The sequence below is a fragment of the Callithrix jacchus genome, chromosome 12 (assembly GCF_049354715.1).
Source record: "Callithrix jacchus isolate 240 chromosome 12, calJac240_pri, whole genome shotgun sequence".
NCBI classification, from domain to species: domain Eukaryota; kingdom Metazoa; phylum Chordata; class Mammalia; order Primates; family Cebidae; genus Callithrix; species Callithrix jacchus.
The window spans coordinates 45,707,151-45,723,626 of NC_133513.1; the positions used below are offsets into that span (position 1 = coordinate 45,707,151).

The window sequence follows — 16,476 nt, forward strand, 5'->3', positions numbered from 1 at the left end:
TTTGCTGAGGAATGTTACTTCCAATTATGTGGTCAATTTCAGAATAAGTGTGATGTCCTGCTGAGAAGAATGTATATTCTGTGGATTTGGGGTGGAGAGTTCTGTAGATGTCTATTAGGTCTGCTTGGTCCAGATCTGAGTTCAAGTCCTGAATATCCTTGTTCATTTTCTGTCTCATTGATCTAATACTGACAGTGGGGTGTTAAAGTCTCCCACTATTGTTGTGTGGAAGTCTAAGTCTCTTTGTAGGTCATTAAGAACGTGCTTTATGTATCTGTGTGCTCCTGTATTGGGTGCATACATATTTAGGATAGTCAGCTCGTTTCATTGATCCCTTTACCATTATGTGATGCCCTTCGCCTCTTTTGATCTTTGTTGGATTTACTTCTGTTTAAGATTGTAACTTCTGCTTTTTTTCCCTCTCCATCTGCTTGGTAAATTTCCTCCATCCGTTTGAGTCTATGTGTGTCTCTGCATGTGAGATGGGTCTCCTCAATAGAGCACACCGATGGGTCTTGATTCTTTAACCAATTTGCCAGTCTATCTTTTGATTGGGGCATTTAGCCCATTTACATTTAAGGTTAATATTGTTATATGTGAATGTGATCCACCATTTTGATGCTAGCTGGTTGTTTTGCCTGTTAGTTGATGCAGTTTCTTCATAGTGTCAGTGGTCTTTACAATTTGATATGTTTTTGCAGTGGCTGGTACTGGTTGTTCTTTTCCATGTTTAGTGCTTCCTTCAGGAGCTCTTGTAAGGCAGGCCTGGTGGTGACAAAATCTCTCAGCATTTGATTGTCTGTAAATGATTTTATTTCTCCTTTGCTTATGAAGCTTAGTTTGACTGGATATGAAATTCTCGGTTAAAAATTCTTTTAAGGTTGTTGAATACTGGCACCCACTATCTTCTGGCTTGTAGGGTTTCTTCAAGAGATCCTCTGTGTGTCTGATGGGCTTCCCTTTGTGGGTAACCCAACCTTTCTCTCTGGTTGCCCTTAGCATTTTCTCCTTCATTTCAAACCTGGTGAATCCAATGATTATGTGTCTCAGGGTTGGTCTTCTTGAGGAATACCTTTGTGGTGGTCGCTGCATTTCCTGAATTTGAATGTCGGCCTACCTTGTTAGGATGGGGAAGTTCTGAAGAGTGTTTTCCAACGAGGCTTCATTCTCTCTGTCACATTCAGGTACACCTATCAAACATAGATTAGGTCTTTTCACATAATCCCATATTTCTTGGAGGCTTTGTTCTTTTCACTCTTTTTTCTCTAATCTTGCCTTCTCACTTTATTTCATTGAGTTGATATTCAATCTCTGATATCCTTTCTTCTGATGGATTCAGCTATTGAAACTTGTGTATGCTCATGAAGTTCTCGTGCTGTGTTTTTCAGCTCCATCAAATCGTTTATGTTCTTCTCTACACCAGTTATTCTAGTTTGCATTTCATCTAACCTTTTCTCAAGGTTCTTAGCTTCCTTGCATCAAGTTAGAATATGCTCCTTTAGCTCGGAGAAGTTTGTTTTTACCCACCTTCTGAAGCCTGCTTCTATCGATTTGTCAAACTCATTCTCCATTCAGTTTTGTTCCCTTGCTGGTGAGGAGTTGTGATCCCTTGGAGGAGAAGAGGTGTTCTGATTTTTGGAATTTTCAGCCTTGTTGCACTAGTTTCTTCCCATCTTCGTGGATTTACCTACTTTTGGTTTTGAAGTTGGTGACCTTTGGATGGGGTCTCTGAGCAGATGTCCTTTCTGTTGATGTTGAAACTATTTCTGTTTGTTACTTTTCCGGCTAATAGTCAGGTCCCTCTGCTGCAGGTCTGCTGAAGTTTGCTAAAGGTCCACTTCAGATGCTGCCTGCCTGGGTATCACCAGTGAGGGCTGCAGAACAGCAAGGTTTGCTGCTTGTTCCTTCATCTGGTAGCTTTGTCCCAGAAGGGCACCTGCCAGATGCCTGCCAGAGCTCTCCTGTATGAGGTGTCTGTCAGTCCCTGCTGGGGAGGCGTCTCTCAGTCAGGATACACGGGGGTCAGGAAGTCACTTGAGGATGCAGTCTGTCCCTTAACAGAGCCTGAGTGCTGTGCTGGGAGATCCATTACTCCCTTCAGAGCTGCTTGGCAAGGACAGTTAAGTCTGCTGAAGCTGTACCCACAACCACTCCTTTTCCCAGGTGCTCTGTCCCAGGAAGGTGGGACTTTATTTATAAGTCCCTGACATGCTGCTGCCATTTTTCAGAGATGCCTGCCCAGCGAGGAGAAAACCTAGTGACACGGTCTGCCTGCAGTGGCCTTGTTGAGCTGCAGTGGGCTCCGCAAAGTCACTGTGTAAACTTTCCTGCAACTTTGCTTTACACAGGTGTGGCTAAAACCACCTAACTGGGCCTCAGATATGGCAGATGCCCCTCCTTCCACGGAGCTGAACATCCCAGGTCAAGTTCAGACTGCTGTGCTGGCTACGAGAATTTCAGTCAGTGGATCTTAGCTTGCTAGTCTTCGTGGGGTGGGATCCACGGAACCAGATCACTTGGCTCCCTGGCTTCACCCTCCTTTTTCAGGGGAATAAGCAGTACTGTCTTAAGCTGGTGTTCCAGGTGCCACTGGGGTATAAAAAGAAAATAAACTGCTGCAGCTAGCTCCGTGTCTTCCCAAACGACTGCCCAGTTTTGTGTTGGAAACCCGAGGCGTTGGTGTTATAGGCACCGGAGGGAATCTCCTGGTCTGTGGTTTGTGAAGACCATGGGAAAATCGCAGTATCTGAGCCAGAGTGCCAGAGTGCTGGGAAAAATCCCTAATGGCTTCCCTTGGCTAGGAGAGGGAGTTCTCCAGGCCCTTGTGCTTCCCAGGTGAGATGATGTCCCACCCTGCTTCAGCTTGCCCTCTTTGGGCTATGCCCACTGTCTAACCATCCCCAGTGAGATGAACCAGTTACCTTAGTTGGAAATGCAGAGATTACCGGCCTTCTGCATCACTCCCACTGAGAACTGTGCACTGGTGCTGTTCCTATGTGGCTATCTTGCCAGAAATCCCAAATCTTTGTCTTAAATTTCATTTTCTAATTTTAACATGTCAATCCTGGTATTTTTGATGAGAATAATTTTATTCTGTCTCCCCTAATCTTTTATTTTATTTTGTTTTTTGAGATAAAGTTTCGCTCTGTCACCCAGGCTGAAGTGCAGTGGCATGATCTTGGCTCACTGCAACCTCTGCCTCTTGGGTTTAAGTGATTCTCCTGTTTCAGCTTCCCAAGTACAGGGGGACTACAGGCACACACCATCACACTCAGCTAATTTTTTTTTTTTTTTATTTTTAGTAAAAAGGGGGTTTCATGATGTTGGCCAGGCTGGTCTCAAACTCCTGACCTTCAAGCACTCCACCCACCTAGCCCTCCGAAAGTGCTGGTATTACAGGCATGAACTACCACACCCAGCCTCCCCCAACCTTTTATGTTCAGCCTTATTGTGCCATTTTCCTTTAGCTAATTTTTTTATACAAAGGAAGTTACTGGATTTTGCTTTAGATCCTCAAGAAAAGTCTCTCCAAGACATAAGACCATTTGCAATTACTATTATATTTGTTATATCTGGTTTAATTTCTATTACTTTAGTTTTGCTGTTTTTAAGTTTTCCTTATTTTTCTACTTTGTCTTTTCTTTAACTTTATGTTTTGCAAAATACATTATTCCAACCTACTAATAGTTACTTTAAAGCACTTTATAAACATTATAATTTATGTAAGTATATTTTTTAAAATTAGGAATAATGTAGAATATTCATTTGTAGAAGATAAAAATTTCAGTACTTCTAACTTCCTTCAGCATTTCCTTATCATCTTCCTCAAACTTATTTAATCTGAATATTTTCCAAAATAGCAATTTAAAATTTTTAAATTGAAAAGAATCTTAATTTCAGAAAAATTAAAGATTTAAAAATGCAAACAAATCCTAACATTAGAATGATAGTAATTTACACTAGGTAAAATGGGAAGTTTTCTCCAACTAGTGACTCAGAAGTTTATACCACTGTTTCCATGTCCCCTCATTCATTTTAATCTTTATCTTCTTATTCTTGAGTTATTTTTCAATTTACCTCTCAAATATCTGAAATGCATTAACTGGGTAGCATATATGTCAAGACATTAAAGATCTGAATTTACCTTTGAATATAAACAAACACTTGTGTGGATATAAAATATGAAGTTTATAACCTATTGTCTGAATTGTATAAGACATAATATCCTGTGCTCTATATTTTTATAAAAATCGAAGCTTATAAAATTTCTTTTGTCTTTTTTCTTCTCCCTCAAAGTTGGTTGGGTTCTTGTCTTTTGCTCTGAATACAAACGCTAGGTCTTATTATTTTCCTTTTTCATTTTGTATGTGACAGGACCTCAATTTACAGTATCATGTTATTTTTATTCAGATTCATAAATTTTCTTTGTACCCTTAATCATAATATCTGATCTGTCTGCTCTACTTATTCATGAGATGGATCTCTGTGAGCTGATCCCAGAGGCTCAAAGCTCAGTATATTATACCCTTTATATTTTCAGTGAGATTAATATTTCACACTGACAAATTGCTCTGTTAGACCAAAATATGCTTTTAACTCACAACAAAGATTTCCTTTGGACTGTTGTGATTTTTAGGCCATTATTTTCTTTTTATCATGGCCTTTTATATACAAACTAAATTATAATTAAATTCAAGATATCATACAATTGTTTTCATATGATACTAATATTTGAAATTGCACAATTATTAGATTATAAAAATTTAAACAGGACTCTAGGGTATCATTCAGTATCATCCATAGGAAATAAACGTTTTCTTGGAATACCCTTCAATCTGATAGTTATGCAGCTACCTAAATCTGAATACCTAGCTAATTCTGCTCACACAGAGAGAAAATGTCCTGTTCTCAACTCATTAGTATTTGTTTTTTTAAATATATCTGAAGAAAATGTATTTACCCTTCTATCAACAAAATAAATATAAATTGGTGAATTTTAAATCCCCAAAACTGAGAGCACTGAATCATGAGATATTTCCAAACCAAATACCTAATATTTATATATTTATATACTTATATTTATATTTAGATACTTTTATTACAGTGCATATGCAATCTAAAAATAATATACAAGTACAACTTTGAGAGCCAAAAAAAAAAAAAAAAGCTAAACTCTAATTCTGGCTCCTACTTTACACATTATACTATAATACTTACAAGCTGAAGTTCTAATACTTGGATCCTTTCATCTTTTTTCTTTATTTCCTCTTTAAGTTGTTTTATTTCATTTAATAAATCTTCATTCTGAAATATTAAAAATTTTTTAGATGAGTTATTTAAAATACCATAATGAGAAGCACAAAATCAATGATGAAGACCCAGTAATGAATGATTTGGTTATTAAGGGGGAAAATCCTCTATTTAAAAAAAAAAAATCTAAGATTTCATCCAGTAATGAAGTCTGACATGTTGACAATAAGCAATAGTAGCAGCAACAGTTAGCATTCATTGAGCACTTACTAGATGTCAGAAACTAAACAGTTTCAGGTATTTAAGCATTTGATTCCACCCACACTCCTGAGGTAGGTACTGTTATCCCTTTTTTACATATTTGAAAACTGGGACATAGGCCAGAGAGTAAAAAAAAATCCACATACTAAAGAGCAACTTCAGCTGCCTGTGAAAGAAGACAAAGGGCACAAGAAGCAGAGGGAATACAATTTAAGGCACAGAGGCATTTCGTGGCTGGTTTAGAAATCAGCAAAAAAGATAAATGTGCCTGAAAGGTAACAACGAAGATTCTTTGTCCATGAGCCACTTTTTGAGGAATACCTCCTGACTCAATGAGAGAACATCTTGTCAACTGGATCTATAAGACACCTAATACAATTAAATGGAAACCTATTGTCAAGCAGGAATCCAGTTACATTCCAAACTGTTAATCATTCCCCTATAGTCAGTTCATGTTGTTTGTGTATCATTATTCAGTTATCCAAAAGAGAAAGTAGTATAAGCAAGGAAATTCAAATATATATGTGAATAATGTATCTTTCCAGAGAGAAAAATAAGTAAGCAAATAACTAGAATGTGCTGGAACTAAGCAAAGAACCTCATATTCTTTAAATACATTGGGAACAAAAACATGTATTCTCTTTAACAAAGAGATCAGAAATAGACATTTTACAAAGGCTTGAATATATCACATAAGCATCCCAAACAATGAGGAAGATCTTTAAAATATGTATAATTGAAAAAGACTTTATTACATACAAACAAATAATCTCCAGTTACATTTTAAGTTTATGAATTATAAAAATTCACAAATCAAAATGAAAAAAGATGGATTGCAAATCACAAAAGAAACATTTATAAGGATACATTTATAAGAACATATTTTTAAGTTGTGTAGCAAATACAGCTATTCAAAAGAAATGATATATATTTAATAACATATTAAGATGTCTTAATAACATTTTAAGACATCTAAACAATTATCATTAATTAAAAGCTATTGAAAATCCATGCAAATGTGACAGAGATTTATATCTCAAGTATTTTAAACAGCCTGTCCAAACATTTAAAATCATTTTTTAAGGCCTCAACAGACAAGTAGCCAGTTCTCACAAATATACATATAACTGGCAAAATGTTGTATTTAACTTGTTGAAGAAAGTATTGTTTTACAAATACTAAGTTAGTGGTGAAATACCCAATGTGATTAACCAGATTGCAGAAAAACAACAGCACATCATCAGACCTAACAGTTAACCTTTATGGACAAACATACAGCTGTATGTTTAAGAGCCATCAAAATACCTGCGCACTGATTCAGTTATCCTACTCCTAGGAATCTATGTGAAAGAAATGATCTTAAATAAGAGAAAACCTCAACAAGGTGTTATCTGAAAGTTAACAAGTTTACAACTGTCCTATAAGAGGACAACTGAAATAAAATGTAGCAACTTGATGTAACACTACCTAGCCATCATTCATGCAGTCATCAGTAGGTTCTGCAGTGTTACACAGGAAACTGACCAGAAAATGAAATCAACAATGTGCTAAGAACATTAATAGCCAGCATGTATACAGCACTTGCTGTATGGCAGGCACTGCTCTAAGGATTTTTTTCCCAACCAAAACCATTTCATTGTTTTAATTTTATTTTTAATTGACAGATAACATTGTACATATAATAAACAGTGATCAGATAAGGGCAATTAGCATATCCATCATCTCAAACATCTATCATCTCTTTGCATTGGGAACACTGATTTTATACATAAAGGTAGGCAAAGAAGTGACATCACACATCAGGAATGAGTGACTACAGTGGAGTTCCAAAGGATGAGCACAAGATTCAAAAGACAGAGGAGTGTAGTAGGCTTGGAATTTTAGTTAAAGGATTCTAAGTGTCATACAATAATACAAAGGTAAAGGCAAGCATAGTACGTCTGGAGAATTATAAGCAGTGACCCTGTTGCACAAAGATTCTAGTGAATAGTGAGAAGCAATGTGGCTAGTAAACTAGGCAAGGGCCAGATCACAAAGAGCAATGACTATCACACATGGCCGTAGCTAGGGAGTGACAGATTTGTATATGAGATGGGTTTGATAGATGTTTAGAGGATAAATTTTAACAACAGCAACAAAACTAAGCTACGCACTTATAAAGTATTGTAATAATCCAGGTAAGAGTAGGAGCCTGACCCATGAGAATGATAATATAGATGAAAAAAAAAGAGAAGAAATCAAAATTTGGAGATTTTTTTGGCAATTCACTGCATGTGAGAAAAGAACAGAGGAGCATTCAAGGGTGACACTGCATTTCTAGCTTGAGTGACATGGTGAGCTGTGCCAATAAAAGAAACGGCAAATAAAGGAAAAGTAAGTAAGAGGAATATGTGTATGAGTTTTAAATATATTGTTAGATGGGTGGTGGCAGGGTAGGGGGGGTGCATGGTGGAGCCAGAAGAGACCTTGAGGCTTCTTCAGCTCAGAATGTCAGAGCACTGTATGTTGGGGTATTGGTTTCTGAGCTCAACAATTATCAAATTTTTCATTAAATAAAATGTTTAAGACATCACACACAAAAAGACACACACACACACACACACGGGGAGTGAGAGAGAGAGAGTATGTGTTAGAAGGGTATGGGTAGAACATACAGTAGACGTGTGTCCAGTGGGCAACTGGATTACCGAGCATGAGAGTGAGGTTCAAAGAGGACTGGACTAAAGATATAAATCTAACATTTAAAGAAGAGGAGAAACCTACAGAAAAAAATGGTGAAAGGTATGAGGGATTCCAGAGAGAAGTGACACAAAAGCCAGAGGAGAAAGCTTTTTTTTTTTTTTTTTGAGACAAAGTCTTGCTCTGTTGTAATCTTGGCTCACTGCAACCTCTGCCTCCCAGGTTCAAGCGATTCTCCTGCCTCAGCCTACTAAGTAGCTGAGATTACAGGCATGTGCCACCATGCCTGGCTAACTTTTGTATTTTTAGTAGAGACGGGGTTTCACTGTGTTAGCCAGGATGGTCTTGACCTCCTGACCTCATGATCTGCCTGCCTCAGCCTCCCAAAGTGCTCGGATTACAGGCGTAAGCCAACATAACCCTCCGGGAGAAAGCTTTTAAAGCAAAGGTCATGTCAAACATCTATGGCATTGAAATAGTAGCTATTTTCATCATTCCAAGTTTTCACACTAATTGGAAAGGAGTTTAAAAGGAGTCTGAAATTAAGTGATATACAAATTTACAAATGAATAATGACAAAGTAGAGGAAGCACACTCAAGACAGATGAGAGAAGAGGAAGAGATACAGTTAGGTCCTTAGCAGCAGTAGCAGACAAGAGTTAAGAACACAGAAAAAGAACTGATTTTTCACAGCACAGTCGACACTTTTCCCCTATAACTGAAACAAAGAAGGCAGGAAGCAGAAGATATTTAACAGATGAACATAAGGCTACCTGCAGAGGTTGAGAAGCATAGCTGAGCATGGAGCTTGAGAGGGCTGTTTGGAATTGCTCATTAAAGGAAGGGGAGAGGGAGCTGTCCAGAGATAAATCAAAGGATAGATTAGAGGCATGGTAGGTCCAATGGAGACTTTAGATGCAAAAATTTAATGACACAAGACACAGTATTTGTGACATTTGAAACTGCACTGCTAAAGCATTTTGGACGAAAGGTGACATAGTTGGGGATTTGCTGATTAAAATGAAAGAGAAACCAGAATACTGAAGAAAAGAGATAGTATGACCTATTGCATCTCAGCTTAAATAAGAAAGAAACACTAGGAATAATCTTCCTGGAAGGAAATGGAGTAGCAACAAGAAGAAAATATTGTGTAACAATATGTCTATCATATAACATTAAATATTTAGATGAACTAGAAAGAAACACTGAAAAAAAAGTAAAGATACCAGTTGTGTAACAATGTTGAAATTAATATTTTTTCTTTAAAAAATAATTCTTTGGCTGGGCGTGGTGGCTCATGCCTGTAATCCCAGCATTTTGGAAGGCCCAGGTGGGTGGATTACCTGAGGACAGAAGTTAGACACCAGCCTGGACCAACATGATGAAACCCCGTCTCTACCAAAAATACAAAAAATTAGCTGGGCGAGGTGGTACACACCTGCAATCCCAGCTACTTGGGAGGCTGAGGCAGGATAATCGCTTGAACCTGGGAGGCAGAGGTTGCAGTAGGTTGAAATCACGCCACTGCACTCCAGCCTGAGTGACAGAGTAAGACTCCATCTTAGAAAAAAAAATTTTTTTTCACAAAAAGAAATTCAGGAAAAAGGTCAACTTTGCTCTTAAAATGTCACTTTTTTTTTTTTTAAACCAGGAGGTCATCAGAGATCACCTAAGTCAATGGTTCTCAACTGAGTGTTGTGAAAGAGATGGCCTGCTGTGAACTTGCTGATTTAGAGTATTATACTGAGAGCAGAATGAAAGCTCAGGGTTGGGAAATAATTTGGGAAAAGACAGGTAGTCAACAAGTTGAAAAGCCAAGATGAGAGAATAAGATTTACTACTGTACTATACTCTTTTGATTTTGATCTCTTTATATACAATCTTGTTTCAAATAAATCACTCTGCATCCTATGAGAAAATAATGCTTTTCTGACCCACTAATTTCAGGCCTGGCCATGTGAATTGTTTCGAAAGTGATATGTGCCACATCCAAGCAAAATTCACATGTGATCCTATCGAAGTTCTTTTCCCACTGGTACAATAATAACATATGCCACAATTGGGGCTGATCCTATAGTATGGATCACAGAAGGAAGAAGACACATGAAGCAGAGTCCCAGCTGATTTACAGCCAATATGTAAGTGAGACATAAATTTCATTATTATAAGCTACCACTGCTTTAAGGTTGCTACTGCTGATGACTAGCAAACACTAATTAGTGTACCCTTAAAATAGGATGGAAAAGCTAACAATAACTGACTTGGAAATATTAAATAAATCAATATCTGTGTGTGCTTAAGAAATAAATATGTGCTTAAACAGTTGCAAAATAAGAGCTTTCTTCAACTAAAACTAGGCATAATGATGAGAATGATAAAACACTTTCATAAAAATATGTCTGTATTCTGTAACAATATTTTTAAACATGAAAAAAGGTAACAATCTCATTTTCACTATATTTCTTCAATTTTGGGATTTACATATGAGAAGTATCTATAACCATTTGAACTTTTATTGGTACGCATAGTTTTAAAACTCAATTATTTATAATTATAAGCGACATATTTTCTTTTTACATCCTGTAACAGTAGTAATACAGGGAGAAATCATTATCCAACTGATAAATTCAAGTGAAAGCACCACAGAGATATCATTTCAACTTAATAAAGTAGCAAAAGTTAAGAACAAACCTGATGCTCTACGTATTAACACATTTATTATTAAATGTTTTCATTGTCATTGTATCATTATCTTAGTATTAAAAAAGAATTCTGAAAAATCCAGCATGACTGCATAGTCATACCTTATATACTTGATCACCATCTTCTGGTTCCGGACTGGATGACAATGATAGTTGAATATCATGCAATGAACCACTTCCATCATGCTGTCAGAAAGAAGAGAAGAAAAACACTAGATTAATACAATAATTATGAACATTCAGTTCAACCTGCATTTACCAAGACCTAATGCTAGCATGCTGAAGAATAAACAGGAGATAAAATTTTAGAAATCTTCTTTTCACCTACATGCACTGGTAGAAAGAAATGTGGAAGAAGAAAAAAGAGAGCTATGATAAGAATAATCTGTGGAAATAAATAACAGATACTATATAAGCAGTTGATGTTGGAAGGAAATCTTGATGTGTATGTGATGGAGTATATGTTGTTTGCTGAGAGGCGATGGCAAGGAACACCGAGCCACCCCCCAGGCAGGAAACTGCTAGAATAAGCCAGCAGTATATGCACTAATTAAACTAGCTCTCAAAACACAGGGTATTTGACTTTGTCCCCATTGCTGACTTGCAAAGAGTGTTTTTTTAGCTTATTTCTATCTTAGTAGTGAATAGGTACTATCTGCCTGTTTAGTCTATCTTTATTTTATGCAGAAACACTGAACACCTGCTTATTAAAAATAATCCCTGTTCACAAAGAATAAATACATGGGTCAGAATCTGTTCTAGGCTGTCAGCTGGGAAATGCTGCAGACCCCTGACAGTCCCACTTTGATCCCACTTTTGAACTCTATCATTGTTTCTGTTTCTTATTTCCTTGAGCGCCACCTTGGCTGGGGTCTCTATGACAGAGCTGGTCTTGGCAGGTTGAAATAGAGAACCATTAAACATCTGAGAAGTTTCCTAAAGAATTTTAAGACTCTTTCACCTAAGAAAAATGTAAAACGAAAGTCAACTGAATCTGCTTTGGTTTAGACATATTTTGAGTAAAAAAGAGCCATAAACAATAATATTAAATAACTCAATAAGGCTTAGCAAAAAAATAACTGAATTAAAAATACTACTTACATGAGGCTATATATTGCATAAGTCCATTTATATGAAGTCTGAGAAAAGGCAGAATTAATCTACAGTGTTAGAAATCAGAAGAATGATGGTAGCCTAAAGGGAAGGGGGGTTACTGACTAAGAAGGAACACTAGGGAACCTGGTAGGAAGTTGGAGATGTTCTATGTCCTGATTTTATGGCAATTAAACATACATATGAAAAGCTCAAGCTGTACATTTAAGAAGAGTATACCTTAACCACTTTACTGGATGCATATCATGCCTCAAAAAAAAAGTTGAAATATCAAGATTTTTGTTCTAAAACATTATAAAGAAAATATGATGACAATATTAAGTTCTAACCCTTGCTGAATTGGTTTAGTAATAAGAAACATGCTCAATGGTTCAGAAAGACAGCCTAAAGAAAAATGAACCCATGGAGAATATAACTTGATGATGTGCTACCTTGATCAGGACTAAGCCACTGGCCAAGGCAGCACAACTGAGGTTCAATACCTTATTTGTTCAGAGGGTTCCTTGCTGCCTCAATATACCCAGTGACTGAACCAGCAACCTTCAAGGAACACAGCATTGCAATCTTCCTCAGATATATCTTTTCTGGTTCTCCCAGACCATGAATAATGTCTATAACAGGGGAGGTGTGCATGTAGGTTATTTTCTTAATTTATTGTACTGTATACCTACTGACACAGAATCTCTAGGGATGGGGCCCAGAATTTCTAAATGTATATTTACATTTCCTAAATACATTATATTTAGAAAAGTTCAAGAGGTACTGCTGATTGACAGTCACGAGTAAGTGTTTGCCAAATTTCCAGCATAAATAAATTACTTTTCTACTGGTGATGTCAGACATTAAGACTCTGAGCTAAGAACATAGGTAACCTTCTAATGAATAGCAGTATTCTCAGAACACATTTTTAAAAATTAAGAAATGAAAGTAAAGTTAGTTTTACAGGACTCATTTCAGTAAAAAGTTTATCTCTGTTACTAACACCTAGACATGTAAAAGCATGGGCAGTCCTACCTTCAAGTATATTTGAAAAGAGAAAGACTGTAAGATGTAAATTATTTGCAAATATCTAAACATCTTCTTGTCAATTGCAATGCAGGAACCCCAAGGAATGTGAGACAACACAAGCACATACTGCTTTGCATTAGACCGGTGCACTTGTGGGAAATGTACAGCAGAGAAGAAAAAATAAAATAACAGCATTTAGGGTACAGGAAAAAAGAGAAGTCCAGCAAAACAAAAAATACCAGCGACGTCACAAAATACCAGGAACTTAGTAAAGTAACTCCATAAAGCTGTCTGTGAATTCATCAGTTCATCCCTGAGCAGCAGTTGACTGGACTTCATCCTAAACAGCACAGCAAAGACTTTGAAAAATAAACTAAGATCACTTCTCAGATCCCAGACTAGCCTCTGCAAGGTGTATACTCAGAACAGATTTGGAAAGCATGGCAAAAGTTTTGAAAATAGAGCTGGCATTAAAACCACTATCCAAAGACAACTAGCTGCAACTTGTAGCCTACACTCAACCAGACTGTTTGCCTGTTCAAAAATAAGATAAAATAAAGATTTAAAGATCAGGAATCTCATTATAATATGTTCAAATACTGAATACATAATCCAAAATTACTCAACAGCTAAACAAAGGAGAAAATGTCAATTCACAAAGGAAAAGACAATCGGAAAACATCAACACCAAAATGACACAGAAGTTAGAACCAGAAGATATTTTAACAGAGTTGCTGTTAAAATTCTCCAAAAGCAACAGTGAACTCTTGAACTACAAAGAGAAAATTTCAGCAAAAACAAAAAAACAGCCGGGCACGGTGGCTCACACCTGTAATCTCAGTACTTTGGGAGGGCAAGACAGGTGGATCACAAGGTCAGGAGTTCAAGACCAGCCTGGCCAACATGGTGAAACCCAGTTTCTATTAAAAAAAAAAAGAAGAAGAAAAAAGAAAAAAAAAAAAAGAAAACAGAATACAAAAAAAAGTAGAAACAAATGGAAATTTTAGAACTGAAAAAGTCAAAAACCAAAATTTTAAAATGCACTATAGATGTGCTAAATACTAGCATTTCAGATTACACAATAAACTTGAAGCATGATCAACAAAAATCAAATCTGAATGATGAAGAAAAAAAATACTGGTCAAAAAAAAAAAAAAGATTAGTTAAAAAAAAATTGACAGAGCCTGGTCAGGAACCTTTGGGGACAATAACAAAAGAGCTAACATTCCTGTTACTTAAGTCGCAGAAGGATAGGTATGGGCAGAAAAAAATATTTCAAGAAATGGATAAACACATCTGAAATTTGGTGAAAGACACAAACACAGAATTGAGAGGCCCAATTTAAAAGAACTAAAAATATACCAGAACATGCTCTCTGACTATAAGATAATTTAACTAGAAATCAATAACAGAAAGATAATCTTCACATACATGAAAAGGAACAACCTTAGGTCAAAGAAGTCATCTCAAGAAAAACAAAAAAAACATTGTGAATCGAAGGAAAATAACAGACACCAAATAACCAAAATTTGTGGAATGCAACTAAGGCAGAGTAATAAGAAAAAATTGTGGAATGAAATACTTTTATTAAAACAAAGGTGTCAACTCAATAGCTAGAGCAAAATAAATAGAGAGAGCAAGGAGAAACAAGATAATGAAACTGAAAATAAAAAAAACATACACACCAATAAAGCAATACTTTCTTTGAAAATCGCTAGACATCCAGCAAAACTGATAAAATGCAAAAAAGAAAGCAAAAATCAAAACATTATCAAGAATGAAAGGAGAAATATCATTACAGACATCTCAAATGCTAAGAGTAAATAAGGCAATATGAATGACTCTACACATACACATTTGACAACTTATATGAAGCAACAAAATTCCTCAAAAGCAACAAATTCTTAAAACTCACCCAAGATGAAACAGATAGCCTGTGTAAACATATGGCTATTAATGAAAATGAATTCATTGTTTAAAGCCTCCCTCTAAAAAAAAAAAAATCTGAGGCTGGATGTTTTACTGGCAAATTACTCCAAAATTTAAGAGAATAACATCAATTCTATACAATCACTTAGAGAAAAATCAAATTAAATTAAAAAGTAAAATCAATTAATGAGGCCATTAGTTTTACTTCGTTGATACTAAAAGACAGTATAAGAAGACTACAGATCAATATTCTTCATGTATAAGGATGCAAAAGTCCTTTAAAAAAATCTCACAGCTGTAATCCCAGCACGTTGGGAGGCCGAGACAGGTGGATCACTTGAAGTCAGGAGATTGAGACCAGCCTGGCCATCATGGTGAAACCCCATTTCTACTAAAAATATACACACAAAAAAACAAAAAATGAAAACAATTAGCTGGGTGTGGTGGTATATGCCTGTAGTCTCAACTGTTGGGACACCGAGGCAGGAGACCTGCTTGAACCTGAGAGGCGGAGGCTACAGTGAGCCAAGATTGCACCACTGCACTCCAGCATGGGCAACAGAGTGAGACCCCAAATCAAAAAAATAAAAAATCTGAGAATCAAAGTCAACAATATATAAAAAGGAAAATAGATCATGAGCAACTGGGATTGATATCAGGAATGCAAAGCTGGTTTAACAGTCAAAAAGCAATGTAATTCACCAAATCAAGAAATAAAAGATCTGCATAATTATCTCAATATATACAGATAAATTTCCTGGCAAAATTCAATATCCAATCATGATTTTAAAAAACTCAGAACACTAGGAATAAAAGAACTTGCTCAACCTGATAAAGTTCATTTTAAAAAAACCTGCCAGGCATGGTGGCTCATGCCTGTAACCCCAACACTTTGGATGACCAAAAGGGGCAGACTGCTTGAGCCCAAGAGTCAGTCTGGGCAACATGGTGAAACCCTGTCTCTACCAAAAATACAATAAATAAACTAGGCATGGTAGAATGCACTTGTAGCCCCAGCTAGTGAGGAGGCTGGGGTGGGAGAATCAGCTGAGCCTGGGAAGCCAAGGCTGCAGCGAGCCATGATTCTGGCACTGCACTCCAGCCTGGGTGATGGAGGAAGATCCTGTCTCCACCCTCCCCCTCCCCATCAAACAAAACAAAACAAACACCCTACCACTAACATCATATTTATTCGTGAAAGATGGAATATTCTACCCAAGACCAGCAACAAGGCGCCCACATTCAATATAATAGTGGAGTTTCTATCCGGTGCAATAAGTCAAGAAAAAGAAATAAAGGGCAAACAAATAGGAAAGGAAAAAATAAAATAATCTCATTTAGACACAGAACTTTTGGCATAGAAAGTCCCTAAAGTATCAATAATAAAACTACTAGAAATTAGAGAGGCTGACGTGGGTGGATCACATGAGGTCAGGAATTCAAGACCAGCCTGGCCAACATGGCAAAACTCCATCTCTACTAAAAATATAAAAATTAGTCAGGCATGGTGGCATGCCCCTGTAATCCCAGCTAC

At 36.6% G+C, this 16,476-nt stretch overlaps 1 protein-coding gene across 13 annotated transcripts in view; it reads right to left on the reverse strand.

Moving 5' to 3' along the window:
• The window catches only part of CCSER2 (coiled-coil serine rich protein 2), a 204,566-nt gene that overhangs the window by 47,344 nt on the left and 140,746 nt on the right, over positions 1-16,476 (reverse strand). For all 13 annotated transcript variants that reach the window (XR_004731899.3, XR_013524859.1, XM_054242891.2 and 10 more), the window contains 2 exons: positions 10,995-11,078; positions 5,218-5,304 (listed from right to left, as the gene is read on the reverse strand). Coding sequence is in view for 11 of the 13 variants with exons in the window: in XM_054242891.2 (XP_054098866.1) it covers positions 5,218-5,304; positions 10,995-11,078 (171 nt within the window). In the remaining 2 variants the exon portion in view is untranslated. The remainder of the gene's footprint in view (positions 1-5,217; positions 5,305-10,994; positions 11,079-16,476) is intronic.